This window comes from Hypanus sabinus, chromosome 9, assembly GCF_030144855.1.
Source record: "Hypanus sabinus isolate sHypSab1 chromosome 9, sHypSab1.hap1, whole genome shotgun sequence".
Lineage (NCBI taxonomy): Eukaryota > Metazoa > Chordata > Chondrichthyes > Myliobatiformes > Dasyatidae > Hypanus > Hypanus sabinus.
The window spans coordinates 132,992,674-133,013,916 of NC_082714.1; the positions used below are offsets into that span (position 1 = coordinate 132,992,674).

General features: G+C 41.2%; 1 protein-coding gene across 11 annotated transcripts in view; it reads right to left on the reverse strand.

The window, feature by feature from the left end:
* LOC132399818 (DEP domain-containing mTOR-interacting protein-like) overlaps nucleotides 1-21,243 on the reverse strand; it is a 100,016-nt gene that overhangs the window by 38,132 nt on the left and 40,641 nt on the right. For all 11 annotated transcript variants that reach the window (XR_009514093.1, XM_059980604.1, XM_059980608.1 and 8 more), the window contains exons 3-6: nucleotides 18,506-18,629; nucleotides 16,557-16,735; nucleotides 14,081-14,263; nucleotides 12,648-12,788 (exon numbers count right to left, since the gene is read on the reverse strand). Coding sequence is in view for 10 of the 11 variants with exons in the window: in XM_059980604.1 (XP_059836587.1) it covers nucleotides 12,648-12,788; nucleotides 14,081-14,263; nucleotides 16,557-16,735; nucleotides 18,506-18,629 (627 nt within the window). In the remaining variant the exon portion in view is untranslated. The remainder of the gene's footprint in view (nucleotides 1-12,647; nucleotides 12,789-14,080; nucleotides 14,264-16,556; nucleotides 16,736-18,505; nucleotides 18,630-21,243) is intronic.

Below are 21,243 nucleotides of genomic sequence, written 5' to 3' on the forward strand. Positions count from 1 at the left end.
TCTCTCTGCATCAAAACTCACTCAGACAACTTGTCCAATTTATAGCACTGAAATAGGGGGATCTTTGTTGGCCAGATGATTGATCCTTTCTCTCCCACCCTCTTCCTCATTCAATAAGATCATAGCTGCTCACGCTGTGGACTTAACTTCACCCTCCTGCCCTTTCCCAATATCTTTTAGCTCACTAGCTATGGAAATACCTGTCTAACTGTGTCTTAACTATATTTGATGACATAGACTCCACTACCTCCCTGGGCAGAGAATTCGACAGATTGACTACTGTCTGGGAATAACCAATTCTCATCTATTTCCCCAAATCTTGAGGCAATGTTTTGTAGTTCTAATCTCAATTACAAATGGATGCAACTTTCCTACCTCTCTCTTATCTATTCATTTCATAGTTCCATGCAACTCAATCTCTCCTCCTAGGTTTAACCCTCATCTCCAGAATCAAATTTGTGAACCTCCTGTTCTTCCTCAAGTAAGGATCTGAGAACTGCACATAGCACTCCAGGTGCAGCCTCACCAGTACCCTCTATAGTTGAAACATTACCACTCTGCTCTGAAATTCCCTTCCTTCAGCAATGGAAACCAATGTTCCATTTGCCTTCTTGATAACCTGGTGTACCTGCAAACCAACCTTTTGCAATCAGGCACAAACACTCCCAATTCCCAGTCTAAACACAATGCTGCAATATTTCACAATTTAAAAAATCACCTGATCTTCTATTTTTCCTTAAGAAGTGGATGACTTCACATTTACAAACTCCATCGGCCAAACCCTTATCCACTCACTTAACCTCTACAGAATTTGTTTTTCCACTCAATCTAGTGGTGTCAGTAAACTTAGATACACTACACTTGGTCCCCACTTCCAAATCATTGACATACATCATGAACAGCTCTAGGGCCAGAACTGACCCCTGCAGCACTCCACATCCATCTCTGCCTTCAGCTGATTAACTAATCTTCTAACCATGCTAATATTCTAGCCCCAACTCCATGCATCCTTATCTTATAGATAAATATTTTCTGCAGTATTAATCAAACATCTGTCAATCCAAATGCACAACATCCACCTGTTCCCCTCTATCCACTATGCTCATTATATTCTCAAAGAATATAAGCAAGTTCATCACCCCCACACCGGATTTCACCTGGAGGTTCTTCCTCCCCTCCCACCACTTTCTTACTCTACTTATCTTTTTTCTCTCCCAGTCCCAGTTTCTTAGCCCAAAACATTGACAGTACTCTTTCCATAGATGCTGCCTGGCCTGCTGAGTTCCTCCAGCATTTTGTGTGTGAAGCAAGTTTGTCAGTAAGTTTGTCAAACAGGACCTGCCGTTCATAAATCCATAATGTGTCTACCTGATGGAACTACTCCTATCAAACTGTTTATTACTTCCTTAATGATAGCTTCAAGCATTTTCCAACTGCAGACATTAAGCTAACTGGCTTATAGTTACCAGCCTTGCCTGCATACTTTTTACAATAGTGATATGGACATTCACTGTCTTCCAATCTGCCAAAGCCTGATCAAAGTCTAGAAAATTTTGATAAATTATCACAAATATGTTTACTATAACTTCTGCCATTTCTTTCAGTTCACTGGGATTTAATCCATCAGGAAGGGACTTGCTAAGCTTTAAACCCACTGGTCTCACCACCACCTCTTTAGTGACTACAGTGGCATCAACTGCAAACTCGTGGATGGATTTGGAGCAAAATCTGGCCACACAGTCATGAGCATCCAGGGAGTAGAGTAAGGTGCACTCTTAGGGAGCACCAGCATTCAGAATAACTGTGGTGGAGTTGCTGCCTGTCCTTACAAATATGATCTGTTGGTCTGAAAGTCAAAGATCAAGTTGCTGAATGAGGTATTGGTTCCCAGGCTCTGGAGTTTGGTGATGAATTTGCTTGAAATAATAGTGTTGACGCAAGAGGTGCAGTCAATATACAACAATTTGACATAGGCGCCTTTACTATCTATTTGCTCCAGAGAGGAATGTAAGGCCTGGGAAATTGTGTCTGCTGTTTCAGCAGTAGGCAAACTGTGGTGGGCACACTTGCTTGCAAAGCTGAAGTTAATGCAGTCCATGAGCAGCCTCTCAAATCACTTCATGGCTGTAAATGGCAGAACTACTGTGCGTAGATGTTTAGGTACATTATCTTATTTCTCTTGCGTACTAGGATGATAGTGGTCTTCTTAAAGCAGGTGGGAACCACAAACTAAAATACAGAGAGATTTAAAATGTTTGCAAACACTCCTGCATGGTTCTCCTGGGGGTTACACTGGATTTTTCAGTGCTTGCCATGAAGGAACTTGGGATTCTCAATGACAACCTAAGTGCTCTTTTGCCATTTTGTGCAGTTTCATGAAATTCTTGCCATGATAGAAGCTAGAATAGAAAGTCTGTCACAGGAGTCGAGTAGTCTTTGTCACAGAACCATCCAAGAGGTAGACAAAATTGCAATGTCTAAACAGAAACTGCCTAAGGAACAAATTGTGTTAATATTGTGGCAGGGGCTAGCATACAAAGACCAATATAGGTTTAGAGGTGAAACTTGCAGAAAATGCAACAAAGTAGGACACATACAAAGAGCATGATGAACAGACAAAGTTAAATGGACTGTACAGGGAAGAGAAAAGACAAAGAAGTAAAATCGCAGTTTCAAAAAGAGCACTAGTCTGCATGCTGTTGAGGAAAAATCTGATAATGATGACAGTGATATTGGAATAGGTAGCCTTGAGATTTACAATGTTAAAACTAGCAATAAACATTAATATGACTTACACCAGAAATGAACAGCAAATTAATTAAAATGGAAGCGGACACTTGCTCTGCTGCTTCTGTCATTCCACAAAATGAGTTTAAACAGCATTTTAAAGATACATAAAGATACAACATTTTAAAGATACAACATAGACAGAAAGAGGGATGAGGTCCTGCAGTGTGAGTTTCGGGAACTAGGCAGAAGGCTGAAGAACAGGACCTCAAGGGTGGTGTTCTCAGGATTGCTGCCAGGACTAAGTGATGGTAAGAATTGGATGAGATGGCAGTTGAATGCGTGGCTGAGGAGTTGGTGCAGGGCACAGGGTTTTAGATTTTTGGATCATTGGAATCTCTTTTGAGGAAGGTGAGACCTGTACAGAATGGATGGGTGATGAACGGGGAGCTTGGATACATACATGGAATTATGATGTAGTGACCATTACGGAGACTTGGCTAGCACCAGGGCAGGAATGGATTCTCAATATTCCTGGATTTCAGTGCTTTAAAAGGGATGGGGGGGGGAGGGAGGAAGGGTGGCATTACTAGTCAGGGATACTATTACAGCTGCAGAAAGGGTGGATAATGTAGCAGGATCCTCTTTTGAGTCAGTATGGGTGGAAGTCAGGAACAGGAAGGGAGCAGTTACTCTACTGGGGGTATTCTATAGGCCCCCTGGTAGCAGCAGAGATACCAAGGAGCAGATTGGCAGGCAGATTTTGGAAAGGTGCAAAAATAACAGGGTTGTTATCATGGGTGACTTTAACTTCCCTAATATTGATTGGCACTTGTTTAGTTCCAAGGGTTTAGATGGGGCAGAGTTTGTTAAGTGTGTCCAGGATGGATTCCTGTCACAGTGTGTTGACAGGCCGACTAGGGGGAATGCCATACTAGATCTAGTATTAGGTGACGAACCGGGTCAGGTCACAGATCTGTCAGTGGGTGAGCATCTGGGGGACAGTGATCACTGCTCCCTGGCCTTTAGCATTATCATGGAAAAGGGTAGAATCAAAGAGGACAGGAAAATTTTTAATTGGGGAAGGGCAAATTATGAGGCTATAAGGCCTGAACTTGCGGGTGTGAATTGGGATGATGTTTTCGCAGGGAAATATACTATGGACATGTGGTCGATGTTTAAGGATCTTTTGCAGGATGTTAGGGATAAATTTGTCCCGGTGAAGAAGATAAAGAATGGTAGGATGAAGGAACCATGGGTGACAAGTGAAGTGGAAAATCTAGTCAGGTGGAAGAAGGCAGCATACATGAGGTTTAGGAAGCAAGGATCAGATGAGTCTATTGAGGAATATAAGCTAGCAAGAAATAAGCTTAAGAAGGGGCTGAGAAGAGCAAGAAGGGGGCATGAGAAGGCCTTGGTGAGTAGAGTAAAGGAAAACCCCAAGGCATTCTTCAATTATGTGAAGAACAAAAGGATGACTGGAGTAAAGGAAGGACCAATTTGAGATAAAAGTGGGAAGATGTGCCTGGAGGCTGAGGAAGTAAGCGAGGCCCTCAATGAATACTTCTGTTTGGTATTCACCAATGAGAGGGAACTTGATGACGGTGAGGACAATATAAGTGAGGTTGATGTTCTGGAGCATGTTGATATTAAGGGAGAGGAGGTGTTGGAGTTGTTAAAATACATTAGGACGGATAAGTCCCCGGGGCCTGATGGAATATTCTCCAGGCTGCTCCATGAGGTGAGGGAAGAGATTGCTGAGCTTCTGGCTAGGATCTTTATGTCCTTGTTATCCACAGGAATGGTACCGGAGGATTGGAGGGAGGCGAATGTTGTCCCCTTGTTCAAAAAAGGTAGTAGGGATAGTCCGGGTAATTATAGACCTGTGAGCCTTACGTCTGTGGTGGGAAAGCTGTTGGAAAAGATTCTTAGAGATAGAATCTATGGGCATTTAGAGAATCATGGTCTGATCAGGGACAGTCAGCATGGCTTTGTGAAGGCCAGATCGTGCCTAACAAGCCTGACAGAGTTCTTTGAGGAGATGACCAGGCATATAGATGAGGGTAGTGCAGTGGATGTGATCTACATGGATTTTAGTAAGGCATTTGACAAGGTTCCACATGGTAGGCTTATTCAGAAAATCAGAAGGCATGGGATCCAGGGAAGTTTGGCCAGGTGGATTCAGAATTGGCTTGCCTGCAGAAGGCAGAGGGTCATGGTGGAGGGAGTACATTCAGATTGGAGGGTTGTAACCAGTGGTGTCCCACAAGGATCTGTTCTGGGACCTCTACTTTTTGTGATTTTTATTAATGACCTGGATGTGGGGGTAGAAGGGTGGGTTGGCAAGTTTGCAGACAACACAGAGGTTGGTGGTGTTGTAGATAGTGTAGAGGATTGTCGAAGATTGCAGAGAGACATTGATAGGATGCAGAAGTGGGCTGAGCAGTGGCAGATGGAGTTCAACCCGGAGACATGTGAAGTGGTACACTTTGGAAGGACAAACTCCAAGGCAGAGTACAAAGTAAATGGCAGGATACTTGGTAGTGTGGAGGAGCAGAGGGATCGGGAGTACATGTCCACAGATCCCTGAAAGTTGCCTCACAGGTAGATAGGGTAGTTAAGAAAGCTTATGGGGTATTAGCTTTCATAAGTCGAGGGATAGAATTTAAGAGACACGATGTAATGATGCAGCTCTATAAAATTCTAGTTAGGCCACACTTGGAGTACTGTGTCCAGTTCTGGTTGCCTCAGTATAGGAAGGATGTGGAAGCATTGGAAAGGGTACAGAGGAGATTTACCAGAATGCTGCCTGGTTTAGAGGGTATGGATTATGATCAGAGATTAAGGGAGCTGGGGCTTTACTCTTTGGAGAGGAGGAGGATGAGAGGAGACATGATAGAGGTGTACAAGATATTAAGATGAATAGACAGAGTGGACAACCAGCGCCTCTTCCCCGGGGCACCACTGCTCAGTACAAGAGGACATGGCTTTAAGGTAAGGGGAGGAAAGTTCAAGGGGGATATTAGAGGAAGGTTTTTCACTCAGAGAGTGGTTGGTGCGTGGAATGCACTGACTGAGTCAGTGGTGGAGGCAGACACACTAATGAAGTTTAAGAGACTACTAGACAGGTATATGGAGGAATTTAAGATGGGGGGTTATATGGGAGGCAGGGTTTGAGGGTCAGCACAACATTATGGACCAAAGGGCGTGTGATGTGCTGTACTGTTCTATGTTCTATACTAAACTCGCAGATATCTAACTAAAAACTTACACTGGAGAAAAGATAACTCCTGTGGGAATGACATTCCTAACAGTGAAATACTAGAACCAACAAGCAACATTGGGCTTAAATGTGGTAAAAACAAGAGGGCCAGCATTGTGGGGGTGAGATTGGGCGAGCCAACTACAACTTGATTGGAGATCCATCGACAAATTCCATGCCACACCCCCTGGAATATATTCAATTGAAAGCAAAATAAGAAAGGTAGTGAATGATGTCACAGCAGAGTTCAAGGATGGCTCTGGAAAACTCAAACATGTCGTGGGTAAAATAGTATTAACTGAAAATGGCAACATCTAAGTTTTACAAAGCCCATCCAGTTCATTCCACTATCCATGATAAAATAGCTAGTGAGCTAGATCGCATGGAGACTGAAGGAATTCTTTCCAAGGTTAATTGGAGCCCACGGGTAACACCAGTGACCTCACTAGCCAAGAAGATCTTGGCGACTGACAGGGTCTGTCAGAATCTGTGGTGATTTTAAAGCCACCATCAACCCAAATACTGAAAGTAAATCAATGACCTCTGCCCTTGATAGAGCATGTCATTGCAACCTTTCTGGAGGGAAATAATTCAACAAATTGGACTTAGCTGATGCCTACCTACAGATGGAAATGCAAGAAGAGTCCACAGTGTTTCTCATCGTAAATTAATACTAGGTACTCAGCTTGTGGAGCTGGTAACTCTATCCTTCCTTTCCACAACCAGCTTCCTCCATGTCCGAGAGGTCCCTACAGCATCAGTTTTACATTGAACTCCAAATTACATCATGGATGTCTGATCAGAGTCCATTCTCTAATTAAAATATCATTCTTCCCTTTCTCTTGATGAAGGGACTCCAAAATGCTCCACAATAAAGGAGCACTATTCAGAACTTTCCCCAGATTTAACTATCAGTGTGTATTTTGGGTGTGATTGTGTACAAATGTTTCACACCTCACTTAACACTTTCCTGGGAGTGTTGTTTCATTATAACATTCTTGGGTTTCCAGTTTGAACCTTCAGCTGGATAACTGCAGTATGTTTTAAAAAAATGGTTTTTTTTGGAGCTGCATGTGCCTGCGGCAAGAACCCAATAGAGATCCCAACCCTGTCCACTGTTGAATGCTGCAGTAACAGTGGCAGCCTGGCATTAATCCTGCCCTTCACTGTCGCTCCACCATCAACAGATCAGCCATGGCATAGCCTGGGACGGCTGCCTATAAGAGTTTGCTAGGGTGGGCAAGACTGAATAATGTAGTCAATCAGCAATCCATTGAGTGGCTCATGGTTACATGTCAGCTGGTCTGGTGTGTGTGAGACATTTCTGGAGTCTGGCATCACCTGCTTCATGGGTCGCCAAACCACACAAATCCTACTGTTTCTGCCATCACCTGATGGAAATGGCCATCTTCCTTTTGTTTGACCCTGTAGCCCAGAGGTTGCAGGTTCAACAGTGCTGCTCCAACAAAAATATCTTCTCCGGTGTGGGACAGCCAAAGAGAAATCGGCTGTACAATAGGCCACGACGATCCAAGCAGACTGTCTACACCAGGAGCAGTCACAGCCAGTCCCCAACAGTGTCCCGACTGGGGTGAGTCTTGACCCGACATCACAGGTCCATGGGACTGCACTTCCCGCCCCAGCCTTCTCAGACAGTTTCTGCAGACTGTGCTGTGGGGCAATCCCTTATTGGATCTCAACACAACAGTTGGGAGGGCAGAAGTTCATATCAGGGTCCCAGTAGTAGGTGTGTCAGTAATGCATGCATCTCTTTATATATAATGCTTTAAAGGCCCGCTTCAGCATCAATTCCATTGATGCTCTTATTACTGTGATCACATGTTGAGGAGTCAGCAATGTTGTGTCAAGCTGTTCAAGAGTATTTTAACAAATGGTGAGTCAACTTTCGAGAGCGGGTATATTCACACCTTGTAAAGCTGGTCACAGCTCAAATTTGTACATCTCTTCTGTGTGGACATTTGTGATCATTTCAAATCTCACAGGTCAATGTTATTTATGTTGTAAGCAGATACTCTGTGTGTTAAATCCTGTGCTAAGCTGGTTTGAGCTGTGGGTACTGTGGAATTTGTTATTTGTTTCGATAGTCATGCTTTATGGTTGTTTATTAACAGTATGATTTCAGGAAGTTAGTATTTTGCATTGAAACAAAATTGTGAGCAGTTATATTTTACTCATTAACAAGGCACTGCATGTCACCTTGCAGTAGTGTAGTTGACTTTTACCATAAATAGTAATTTATTACAGAGGTCTATCCTTGTCCCAGTTTCTTTCATCTACAGCCTCTGCTTGGCATGACCCCATTTTGTAATTTCATTACAAGTCTTTAAGGTTTAGGCACATGGTAGCTATTAGATTGTGTTATTGTCCAAACTGCAGACCTCAACACTTATGCCACCAGAAGTACCAATAAGTGTTCGACAGACCACGGCCTAATCCTCTTTGTTGACTTCAAGAGCCTTCTGCACTAAAAAAAGCGGTCCCAACACTGACCGCTGGCGGAACACCACTCATCACCGGCAGCCACCCAGAAAAGGATCCTTTTATTCCTAGTCACTGCCTCTTGCCAATCAGCCTATGTTCAAACCATGCCAGTAACTTTCATCTATTACCCTGGACTCTGAACTTGGTAAGCAGCCTCATGTGTAGCACCCTGTCAAAGGTCTTCTGAAAGTCTAAATATAGAACATCAGCTGCATCACCTTTACCTATCCTACATGTAATCTCCTCAAAGAATTCCAACAGGTTCATCAGGCAAGATTTTCTCTTAAGGAAACTATGTTTATTTTGTCCTATCTTGTCCTGTATTGCCAAGTACTCCATATCGTCGCCCTTAACAATTAAATCCAACATTTTCCCAACCACTGAGGTCAGGCTATCTATAACTTCCTTTCTGCTGCCTAACTCCTTTCTTAAAGAGTGGGGTTACATTTGCAATTTTCCAATCCTCTGGCACCATGCCAGAGTCCAGTGATTCTTGAAAGATCATTACTGATGCCTCCATAATCTCAACTACCACCTCTTTCAGGGTGTTGTTCTTTTGGTCCGGGCAACGTTTGTACCCTGAGGTCTTTCAGCTTTTTGAGCACCTTCTCACTTGTAATAGTAACTGCACTCATTTTTCTTCCCTTCACTCTTCAACATCTGGCACATGCTAATGTCTTCCACAGTGAAGACTGATGCAAAATAATCATTTAGTTCATCTGCTGTCTCCTTGTTCCCCGGTTATTATGTTTCTGGACTCATTTTCTAGCAAGCCTATACCCACTCTTAATCTCTTATATATTTTTACATACTTGAAAAAGCTTTTACTATCCACTTCTCCCTACCAAACTTCAAGATGAGCTCATTAATATTGTGATCACTGTCGCCAATTGGTTCTTTTACGTTAAGCTCCCTGATCAACTCTGGTTCATTATGTAACACCCAATCCAGTTTGGTAGACTCTAGTAGACTCAATGACAAACTGCTCTAAAGAGCCGGGGTGACTACTTCCCTGCAACTATGGTCGATTATTTCCTCACTCTTCCGTACAAGCTGAAGGTCACCAGCTGCTGCTCCAGATCCCTAAGACAGTCTTCAAGGAGCTGCAGCTGGATGTACTTCATGCAGATGTAGTTCTCTGGAAGACTCTGGGTCTCTCGGGACTCCAGCATCTGTCATGAAGAACACACAACAGCCATTTACTACAGTAGGTACCTTAATAGAAGTGTATTCAGAGCCAATGCCTCCTTCAAGCTAAAGCCTCCTTTGAGCCAAAACCTGACACTGCTACTACGCTCATCACTGGCCTACTCCCAACAATGGCCACCCAGCTTGTCCCTTCTGTACTTCTAAACAAGTGTTGCCAACCTGCAATAAACCTCATCACTGTGCCTGCTGCTGCTGATTGGGCTGTCAGAATGATCCCGAATGCCCATGTAGCTCTCCTTTCAAAACAGCATTGCCGACCTGTGATAAAACTCATCGCTGTGACCTGCTCCTGCCGCTGATGGGGCTGTTGAAATTTCAAATCGCCACACCAAGAGGTCCTTGGAGAGGAGAAGAGGGTGCTGGATTTTTACCGCCCTCTGTGTGAAAGTGAATTCAGACTTTGCTAACAGATCTTGCAACTGCACTGATTGATCTTCTATATTCAAGGAAATGTTAAGAGATGGTAAGCATGAAGACAATGAAAACTTCAAATCCTTTTATCCATATCCTTTCCAGTATTCCTGTTTTAAACACCCAATATAATTTTTATGATTCTACAATGCAATGTTCTGTAGGGCCTAAATGATCAAGTCTTATAGACCATAAGACAAAGGAGCAGAAGTCGGCCACTCGGCCCACTGAGTCTGCTCCGCCATTTCATCATGAGCTGATGCAATCTCCCCTTTAGTCCCATTCCCCCACCTTCTCACCATAACCTTTGATGCCCTGACTATTCAAATACCTATCAATCACTGCCTTAAATACACGCAATGACTTGGCTTCCACTGCTGCCCGTGGCAACAAATTCCAGAGATTCACCACCCTCTGGCTAAAAGAATTTTTTCGCATCTCTGTTCTGAATGTGTGCTCTGCAATCCTCAAGTCATGTCCTCTCGTACTAGACTCCCCCACCTTGGGAAACAACTTTGCCACATCCACTCTCTCCGTGCCTTTCAACATTCGGAATGTTTCTATGAGGTCTCCCCTCATTCTTCTAAACTCCAAGGAGTACAGTCCAAGAGTGGTCAAATGTTCCTCATATGTTAACCCTCTCATTCCCAGAATCATTCGAGTGAATCTTCTCCGAACCCTCTCCAATGTCAGCACATCTTTTTTTTAAATAAGGAGCCCAAAACTGCACACAGCATTCCAAGTGAGGTCTTACCAGTGCCTTATAGAGCCTCAACATCACATCCCTGTTCTTATATTCTATTCCTTTAGAATTACAGTAACAATAACTAAAAATAAGTCCTATCAAAACGAAGATTGTTCTGTAGTCCCATTGTAGTCTCAAGTCCCGTTGCATCTCTGAACTTTGAATTCTCTCCCAATTTAAATAATAGTCTGCCCGTTTATTTCTTCTACCAAGGTGCATGACCGTACACTTTCCAACATTGTAATTCATTTGCCACTTCTTTGCCCATTCTTCCAATCTATCCAAGTAACTCTGCAGACTCTCTGTTTCCTCAGCACTACTGGCCTCTCCACCTGTCATTGTATCATCAGCAAATTTAGCCACAAAGCCATCTATTCCATAATCCAAATCGTTGATATACAACGTAAAAAGAAGCGGCCCCAACACGGACCCCTGTGGAACACCACTGATAACCGGCAGCCAACCAGAATGTGATCTCTTCATTCCCACTCTCCGTTTCCTGCCAATCAACTAATGCTCTATCCAGATATGTAACTTTCCCGTAATTCTATGGGCTCTTATCTTGCTTAGCAGCCTCATGTGTGGCACCTTGTCAAAGGCCTTCTAAAAATCCAAATACACAACATCCACTGCATCTCCCTTGTCCAGCCTACTTGTAATTTCCTCAAAAAATTGCACTAGGTTTGTCAGGCAGGATTTTTCTTTAAGGAAACCAGGCTGAGTTCTGCCTATCTTGTCATATGCCTCCAGGTACTCTGTAACCTCATCCTTGACAATCAACTCCAACAACTTCCCAACCACCAATGTCAAGCTAACAGGTCTATAATTTCCTTTTTGCTTCCTTGCCCCCTTCTTAAATAGCAGAGTGACATTTGCAATTTTCCAGTCCTCCAGAACCAGGCCAGAATCTATCGACTTTTGAAAGATCATTGTAATCTCCACTGCTACTTCCTTCAGAACATGAGGGTGCATTCCATCTGGTCCAGGAGACCAGATATGCCTGGTCTATGCCTGATAAAAAATTAAAATGTGCATTTACAGCCCATTACTTCCCATCCAACTGAACAGAAACAAATATATGAGAGTTGTATAATTTTTCAGTATATGTTCTTGGCTTGAGTTGTTGGAGAAGGAATATTGAGTGCTAATAACTAGTAAATAGGGATGCGGATTGTGCTAATGCAGTAACAGGAAACTACAGAAAAAGCCTTAAGGTAGAGAGACACAGCAGCGACAACACCCAAGTTTCAGGAATTTCATTAGTTATGTTATGGAGGGTATGGTGAACTACATATACCTGTCTGGACACGCCCCCTGCTGACTGCTCCTGTGGCTCCTCCCACATACCCCTGTATAAAGGCGATCGAGGCCTGAGCCCGGCCTCTCAGTCTCCCGGATGCAGTATGGTGGTCACTCACTGCTTGTTCCTTCTTCCAGTCAAAAGCCGATATCTCGCCTTTACGTCTCAGAGTGAGTTATTGATGGTGCATCAGAGGGCACACATTGTTGTAACAGAAAATTGAACTTTCTATTTAACTAACTTAATAATCACTTTATTCTGTAATCAAGACCTAGTTTGTTACTTGATATCTTCAGTAATTTCCATCCTGTTGTCAAAATCTAGGTAGGTCAGCTTTGACTGAACATGTGCACCAGTCTTATTAAATTGTCCGTAATCTGAAATACCAAATCTGTGTAGTCTTTCCATTTGCTCCAATTTGTGTCTGGTCTACTAATAAAACAATACATTTCTGAATTCACTTTGCTTGCATTAATTGTACTTGCTCCAACCTGATTTGGGGTTACATTCCACTGAAGGCACACAGGCAAGACTTGGAGTTGTATTGTAAAAGGCTGTAGTTCCTGTGACGGTGGAGGTAATGCTGCTCCGACGCACTGCTGATACCACCTTTATTTCTTTATTGGTTTGCACTGGCAATTGAAACATGAAGCAAGTTAGGCATTCATCACATTGGCTACATATCATCACAGAATTAAATGCATAGCAATAACATTAACTAGTAGGCTAGAAGACTGAGTCAGGAAGGGTGTTGGGTCATTAGGACAAGATAGGTTTTTGAATGGGAAAGGAAACACATATTCTTATCCCTCACTAGCTCACTCCCATAAATCTCAGGAATTCTAAACCTCACTGGTGCATTACAAAGTTATAGAGTTATACAGAACACAAACAGATCCTTCAGCCCAACTTCTCCATGCCAAACACGTTGCCTTGCATTTGGCTCACGTCCCTCGAAACACTTCCTGTCCATGAACCTATTCAAATGCCCTTTAAACATTGTAATTATCTTTGAGGATGAGATCAAATTAGCCTTCATTATGGAAATAAACACCAAGTTTACAGTGTAGAGAAAACCTCTGATCTTTTCAAAAGAACTTTAATAACCATATATTTTGATATTTCACATTTTTTTCGATTGCTGATCCATTGTGTTCTTTTTTTAATTACCATTATGGATTACACTTACACAAATATCTCTGTCATTGTGTTTCATCTTCCATCTATCTGTTCTGCACAAAAAAATTACAAAGCCTTGCAAGAGAAACTAAATTCCAATTCTCAGGCTTGAATCCATCTTGTGCCATCTTATTTTGAGCAGGAATGAGCAAGGGGTGGCACAGCAGTGTAGCAGTTAGTGTAACATTTTTACAGTGCCACCAACCCAGGTTTAATTCCACGGCTGTCTGTAAACAGACGGGTGATCCGGTTTCTCCACATATTTCAAAGATGTACAGGTTTGTAGGTTAATTGGTTACATGGGTGGAACTGGGCGGCACAGGTTGATTGGGCTGGAAGGGTCTGTTGCTGTGCTATATTTCTAAATAAATCAAATTTAATTTAAACATAGAACTTCTAGGAATAGAACTCAATAAAAAAAGATAACTTCTAGCAATAAAGGACAGATATGGTAAATTGATTGGTTAATTCAACAATTAAATGTTACAAGTTTGTTCACAAGCTACATAAATTTAAACATTGCACACAAAATGCATTTTGTGTATGTTGTTTAAATTTCCAGCATCTGCAGATTTCCTCGTGTTTGCTCTTTAAATTTAAACATTTTTGAGATAATTGATTCCAAAACCATGCTGAGCTTTTACAGTTGATGAAATAAACAAAAATGCATTTCACCAAAATATATAATAAATATCCAATTGATATACATTTCATACATGCATGCATTATTCTAAAATACTTCCACCTGAGAGAAAACTGGAACCGTCCTGTTCTGGATTCAGCTTTCGCAGGCAGAAAGGACTGTCATGGGATTCTTGTGCCATCCACGAGCTTTCATTTAAGAGCTCAGTCAGTCGCCGTCTTCGACGAAAGTTTATGCGGAACTGGTAGAGCAAGTTACTGTCAAAAAAGTGGTGGCGATTCGAAACTGCAGAACAACAAATCATTTTCTTAATAAAGGCAAACTTGTTATCTTGGCATCCTTCAATTCCTTAGTAATATTACTATATAACAACTGCTGGTGCCAAGGCATGTACTTGTCTTTCTCCCCAATGGATAGATTACAATTTATCCAGAGCATTACCATAAGACCATGAAGATATAGGAACAGAACAATGATCATCTTAATGGTTTGGTCTAGAGCGGAGGTACCCAGCCTTTTTTAATGCCATGGAATAATAGCATTAAGCAAGTGAGTCCATGAACCCCAGGCCTAGAGCATTACACTGACATAAAGTCAGCAACTTGGACATTATTACACTTTACACTGGATGTTTTGGCATAAAACTGAAAATGCCACCCCAAGTCAGCAAATTTGTGGATGAAACCAAAGTTGGGGGTGAGGTGGACAGTAAGGAAGGCTATCATGGCTTGCAGAGGGATCTGCAAAAGCTGGAAAAATGGGCTGATAAATGGGAGATAGAATTTAATACAGACAAGCCCAAGGTTTCGTATTTCAGTCAGTCCAACCAGGGTTGTCTTACACAATGAACAGTAGGGTATTGAGGAGTGTGGTAGAACAAAGAGATCTGGGAATACAGATCCATAATTCATTAAAAGTGGCATCACAGGTAGATAGAGACATAAAGAAAGCTCTTGGCATGTTGGTCTTCATAAGTCAATATATTGAGTACAGGAGATGGGATGTTATGTTGAAGTTGCATAGGATATTGTTGTGGCCTAATTTGGAGTATTGTGTGCAGGAAAAATGTAAACAAAAGTTGAAAGCGTACAGAGAAAATTCATAAGGATGTTGCCAGGTCTGGAGGACCTAAGTTGAAAGGAAAGAATGAACAGGTTGAGACTGTATCCTTTAGAACATAGAAGACTGAGAGAAGATTTGATAGAGGTATACAAAATTATGAAGGGTACAGATAGGGTAAATGCAAGCAGGCTTTTTTCACTGAGGTTGGATGGAACTATAACCAGATGTCATGGGTCATGGCTTTAGCGTGAATGGCAAGAAGTTTAAGAGGAACATGAGGGGTAATTTCTCGACTCAGAGAGTCTTGAGGGTGTAGAATTAGCTGCCAGCACAAGTGGTGCATGCAAGCTTGATTTCAACGCTTAAGTGAAATTTGGATAGGCATTAACAGCAGGGTTATGGTCCTGGAGCAGGTCGATGGGAATAGGCATTTTAAATGGTTTCGGAATGGACTAGATGGTTTCAGTGCTCTATGACTCTGGTGATTTATTCTGCACCAACCATCTGGCTTCATGATTCCCTCTGAATATTGAGATGATTAGTGATGTATAAGTGGTACTCTTCTTGTATAGAGTCAGGAGAATGACAGATAGCTGTGTGACATTTTATTAGTTCTTTTGGATGGGCTTCAACGCCATTGCATTAGAGTTCTGGAAAATTAACAGTACATTTCACATTGAATTTATCAACTACTTATCAAATACTTAAATATGCCTGGCCCTCCACCTGTAAGTAATAAATGTTCAAACTTGTCATTTTGGTGCCTTGCATTGAACAACATTCTGAATTCTGGTTTGGACAGATTTATTTTAGGAGGAGGAAGCATTAAGGTATGGGAGCTCCAAAGAATGAAATATTAAAATAGCTGAAAGCAGAGCCTGCAATGGTGACTGAAGGAGGGAAAGGAACCAAAATTATTGCATTTAGGAGAAAAGGAATGAGGTAAATACACAAGTACGAAGGGACAGTTAAATGGAATAAAATAAAGGAGCTCATGGTTTAAGGGCAAAAGGTCAAATGGTTAAATAAACATGAAGGAGATTATCTTCATTCAGAGTGTGGCGAATGTGTGCTACCAGCCGAAATGTTGGATGTGGGGTCTATTTCACCATTTAAGAGAAATTTGGATAATGGATAAGTACACGGATGGTGAGGGGGTGGGGTGGGGTATGGGAGCAGGACAACAAGACGGTAGAATAATAGTTCGGCATGGACCAGATGGGCTGCAGGGCCTGTTTTCTATGTTGCGGTGTTCTAGGACTATGATTCTAAAATCAGATTTTAAAAATACAGGTGTTTAACAGATTGGAGTTCTGAGATCTAGTGTCAATTAATGAAGAATAATGGATGTATAGCATTTTCTAAACTTCAAGGTATGACTTGCTGGGTATGCAAATAAAATATACGTAAATATGTGAACTAACTAGAAATAAATATAAAGGCAGCATATGTAAATAGATTATTTCATGTTTAAAAGATAGATATATACAGTCAACATCTACTAGAGCTTCCTCACCATGTTGAATGATTCCATGTTCAAGCTCTCGTCGGCAAAGCTCCACTGCTTCTTTCCTTGAAGAAGCTTCCCCTTCTTTTATCAGCCAGTCAATGATTTCACAGCCAGAAACACTACGTTGGTACTTTACTCCATTTTCCTCTTGCAATTTCATAATTGTATTCTCAGAATTAATAAGCCTGTCAATGGCAGATTAACTGTGTAGAGATGTACATGTCCCAAAATAATCAGATATCTAAGAGGAACACTTGTTCCAAAACAGAAGATATTTTATATATATATAACTCAAACCAAAATTTTAAATAGGCACTTCTTAGATTAGAATCTTTGCTCTTTGGACTTGTTTTCAACAATATCTTGAAGAACTGAACCAAGTTGAGCAATTTCTAAAATATATATCAAAATTTGCTCATCAGTCTAAGCCATTTCGGCCGTTTCTGTGTTGTATAAACATTGAATGAAAAGCCAGAACTTCCAGGCAGCAGCAAGCTGTCCAAGCTTGCTACTTACTGGCTTCCAAATAAAATCAGCACTTACCTGGAGCAATTCAAGCTAGTGCAGGTTTGGCAGGTAGATTTCACTGTGGAACTGCTGATGAACTACAGACATTTGCTCTCCACTGTACTTTACCCCAGCATCAAAGCAAAGCTGGAATGACAGTAGTGATCAGATAAAATCAGGACTTGCTAATTCCTCCACAGAAGTCCCAAATTTCTACACAATTGTGGAGGCAAAATGAAGCAGTTCCACGTGGAATCACTATTGCCTACGGAAAAATTTAGACCCCAAGCTAAAAATTGCATTTTTCTGGTTTGCTGCTCAACTGGTATGATGCTGCTGGGAATCAGAAATTGTGAGAACAATGGGAGAGAAGGGGCCCAGACCACTAAACTCTTTATAGCAGCCTTCAAGGTCAAGTCAGCACTGGGACTTCATTGCCCAAGGCAAAGTACAGACCTTTGTATCTTTGTACAGAGTACCAAACTGTTCTGTAAATGTGACACGGGATCATAGACAAAGAGGCTTCATCCAGAATTCTCACTAAAATCAGTACCTCCAACAATATAGCACTCAACTTTACATTGAAGTATGTTTTGAAGCAATCATGTAACTAACAGATTAATGTTAAACCAAGACACCCCATTAACAAGACCTTTTCTCTTAGTCTTTTTAATGATTACTCAAAACCCATGTTAATCTGCCTTATAATTTTGCAGCTACTATTTTGTTTTCCAGTGCACTTTAACATTTCCTATTCTAATTTCAGATCCAAGCATTTGAAGTATTTTATTTATTCTTAAAATCATTACCTAATCTACCCTGAACATGCAGAGAGAAAAATGCTTTGTTAAGTTTATATCTTTCATGACCTTGGGTCAGTCCAAAGCACTTTAAAACCCATGAAGAATTTTAAGCATTCCATTCGAAGCACAGCACCTGAGAAAGCAGATAGGTTCACAATTTAATGCCTCATCTCATGGACACCATCTCCGATAATGATTCTAGCCCTCAGATCCAACAGAGTACCCTTTTGAATCCACAAGTTTCCAACTGAAAGTTGATTGCACTATCAACATAGATTAAATTGAAGTGATTAATATTTTAGTGTAAAATACAGGGGAATCTAAGAGTAAGATGTTAATGAAGGGTAAAGGGTCAGAGGAGATATCAGGGGTAAGTTTTTTTATGCAGAGAGTGGTGAGTGTGTGGAATGGGATGTTGGCAACGGTGGTGGAAGCGGATACGATAGAGCCTTTGGATAGGCACATGGAGCTTAGAAAAATAGAGGGCTATCGGTAACCCTAGGAATTTCTACGGTAGAGATATGTTTGGCATAACTTTGTGGGCCTAAGGGCCTGTATTGTGCTGTAGGTTTTCTATGTTTCTATGCTTCTATGTCATCAAATAGAAAACAGAATCAATAATTAAAGACTTTATTAGGAACTCACTTTTCATACAAGCTTTGACCTCTCATGAACACCTTCACCTCCTTGCTTAAGGGAAATGTTCCATCATCTTTACGGAATCTGTAAAGAAGTTTTGCATCCTTGAACTCTGAATATCCATCGCAAACTGAAAGAAAACACATTTTATAATGCTTAGTTTCACTGCAGAACAATGGCATTTTCTTTCAATTAATATCCTTCCAATATTCTAAGGTTAATATTTACATTATTGTAATGTATGGAATAACATGCATCATTGCACTTTTCTTGCCCCCTTACACCAACTCAGAATATCAAAAAAGATTATTGATGTGAATTCACTATTTGAACGTGAAGGTACTGGTGAAGTGTTGGAAGATCAGAGAGAGGGGATGAGAGAAGAAACCGAAGATGCAGTTCTTAAGCAGCTAGATGATTAAAATGCTCACAAGCATCTGCTTTCATTATTATCATTGAATGAATTCTCAAGCAGTCTTTTAAACTTCAACAAAAGTTTCTCCAGATCAAAATATGTTTTCAGTAGTATCTTTACCAGGTTTATCTTAATATGTTCCATAAGAAAGTAGAAATATCTACATGCAGGTTCAGCTGTGGGAGAGGAGCTAGTCTCAAAGGTTGTTTGCTTTATAAAAGAACTAGCTTTTGTTAATAAAAACAGAGCTTTTAAACCAATTTCCAAATGGAAAGATTCTTTTCAATTCAATGTTTGTCTACAGATCTTTCAACATTTAGTGATTGCATTATAGGAACTCATATTCATATTTCATAGCCATAGAAGGCCCATTTGGCCCTTCTAGTCTGAGCCGAGCTATTTAAACTGGCTACTTCCATCAACCTGCATATCTCTCCATATCCCTACCATACATGTACCAATACAAACTTCTCTTAAACAAGGAAATCAAGCTTTCATGCACCACTTGCAATGGCAGCTCATTCCAAGCTCTCATGACCCTCTGACTGAAGAGGTTTCCCCTCATGTTCCCCTTAAACTTTTCATCTTTCACCCTTAATCCATGATCTCTAAATGTAGTCCCATCCAACCTCAGTGTAAAAAGCTTGCCTGCATTTACCCTATCTATACCCCTCATCTGTACCCATCAAATCTCCTCTCCATTTTCTACACTCCAAGGAATAAAGTTGTAACCTATTCAATTTTTCATTCATCAAGCCCTCCAGACCCAGCAACATCCTTGTAAATTTTCTCTGTACCCTTTCAACCTCATATCTTTCCTGCAGTTAGGTGATCAAAGCCGCACACAATACTCCAAATTATGCCTCATCAATGTCTTACTACAACTTCAATATAACATCCCATCTCCTGTACTCAATACTTGGATTTATGAAGGCCAATGTTCCAAAAGAATTTTCCACACCCTATCAACGTATGACACCACTTTCAATGAAATATAGACCTGTATTCCAGGCTCCCTTTGTTCCACCACACTCCTCAGTGTCCTGCCATTCACTGTGTAAGACCCAATCTGGTTGGTCCTATCAACATGCAACACTTCACATTTGCCTGCATTAAATTCCATTTGCTATTTTTCCGCCCCTTTTTCCAACTGGTCCACATCTCATTGCACTATATCCCCAATATTGGTGTCATCCACATATCTGCTGATCCAGTTAACCACATTATCATCCAGATTGTTAATATAAATGATAAACAGCAATGGACCTGGCACCAGTCCTTGAAGCATTCCACTAGACACAGGCCTCCTGTCAGAAAGGCAACAATCTACCACCACTCTCTGGCTTCTCCCCCAAAGTCAATATCTAATCCAATTTACAACCTCATCTTGACTGCCAAGTGACTGAACATTCTTGACCAACCTCCCATGCGTCAAGCACTTTGCAAAGTCCATGTAGACAACATTCACTGCCTTGCCTTCATCAATTTTCATGATAACTTCCTCGAAAAACTCTAATAGATTGGTTAGACATAACTTACCACACATGAAGCCATGATGACTATCCTTAATTAGTCCATGTCTATCCAAATACTCATACATTTTGTCCCTCACAATACCTTCTAATAACTTTCCAACATTGATATTAGGCTTACTGGCCTATAGCTTGTTTTTTTTTTAAAGAGCAATTCTTCAACAGTGGCATAACATTGGCTATCCTCCAATCCTCAGGCACCTCACCTGTCATTAAGGATGATTTAAACATCTCTGCTAAGGCCCCAGCATTTTGCACTTGCCTCATGCAGGGTCTGAGGAACAACTCATCAAGTCCTGTGGACTTACCTCTTCATATTTGCCTCAAGACAGCAAATACCTCCTCCTCTGTATAGAGTCTATGAAGTTGATGCCATTTTGCCTTACTTATTTCTATAGATTCTGCGTTCACCTCCTGAGTAAATACAGATGCAAAAAATATAACTTATCTCTCTCATCTCATTCAGCTTTTGGATTAACATTGTGATCTTCCAGAGGACCAACTTTGTCCTTTGTAATCCTTTTGCTCTTAACATATCTGTAGAATCCCTTCGGATTCTCCTTCACCTTGTCTTTTGGAGCAACCTCATGCCTTCTTTTAGACCACCTGATTTCCTCCTTAGGTATTCTCCTGCATTTCTTTTACTCCATAAACACCTCATTTGTTCCTACCTGCTATAAATCTCCTTTTTCTTCTTAATTGGGGTCTCAATATGTCTTGAAAACCAAGGTTTCCTACACCTGTTATCTTCCCATTTTATTCTGACAGGCATTTATAAGCTTTGTACACTCCAAATT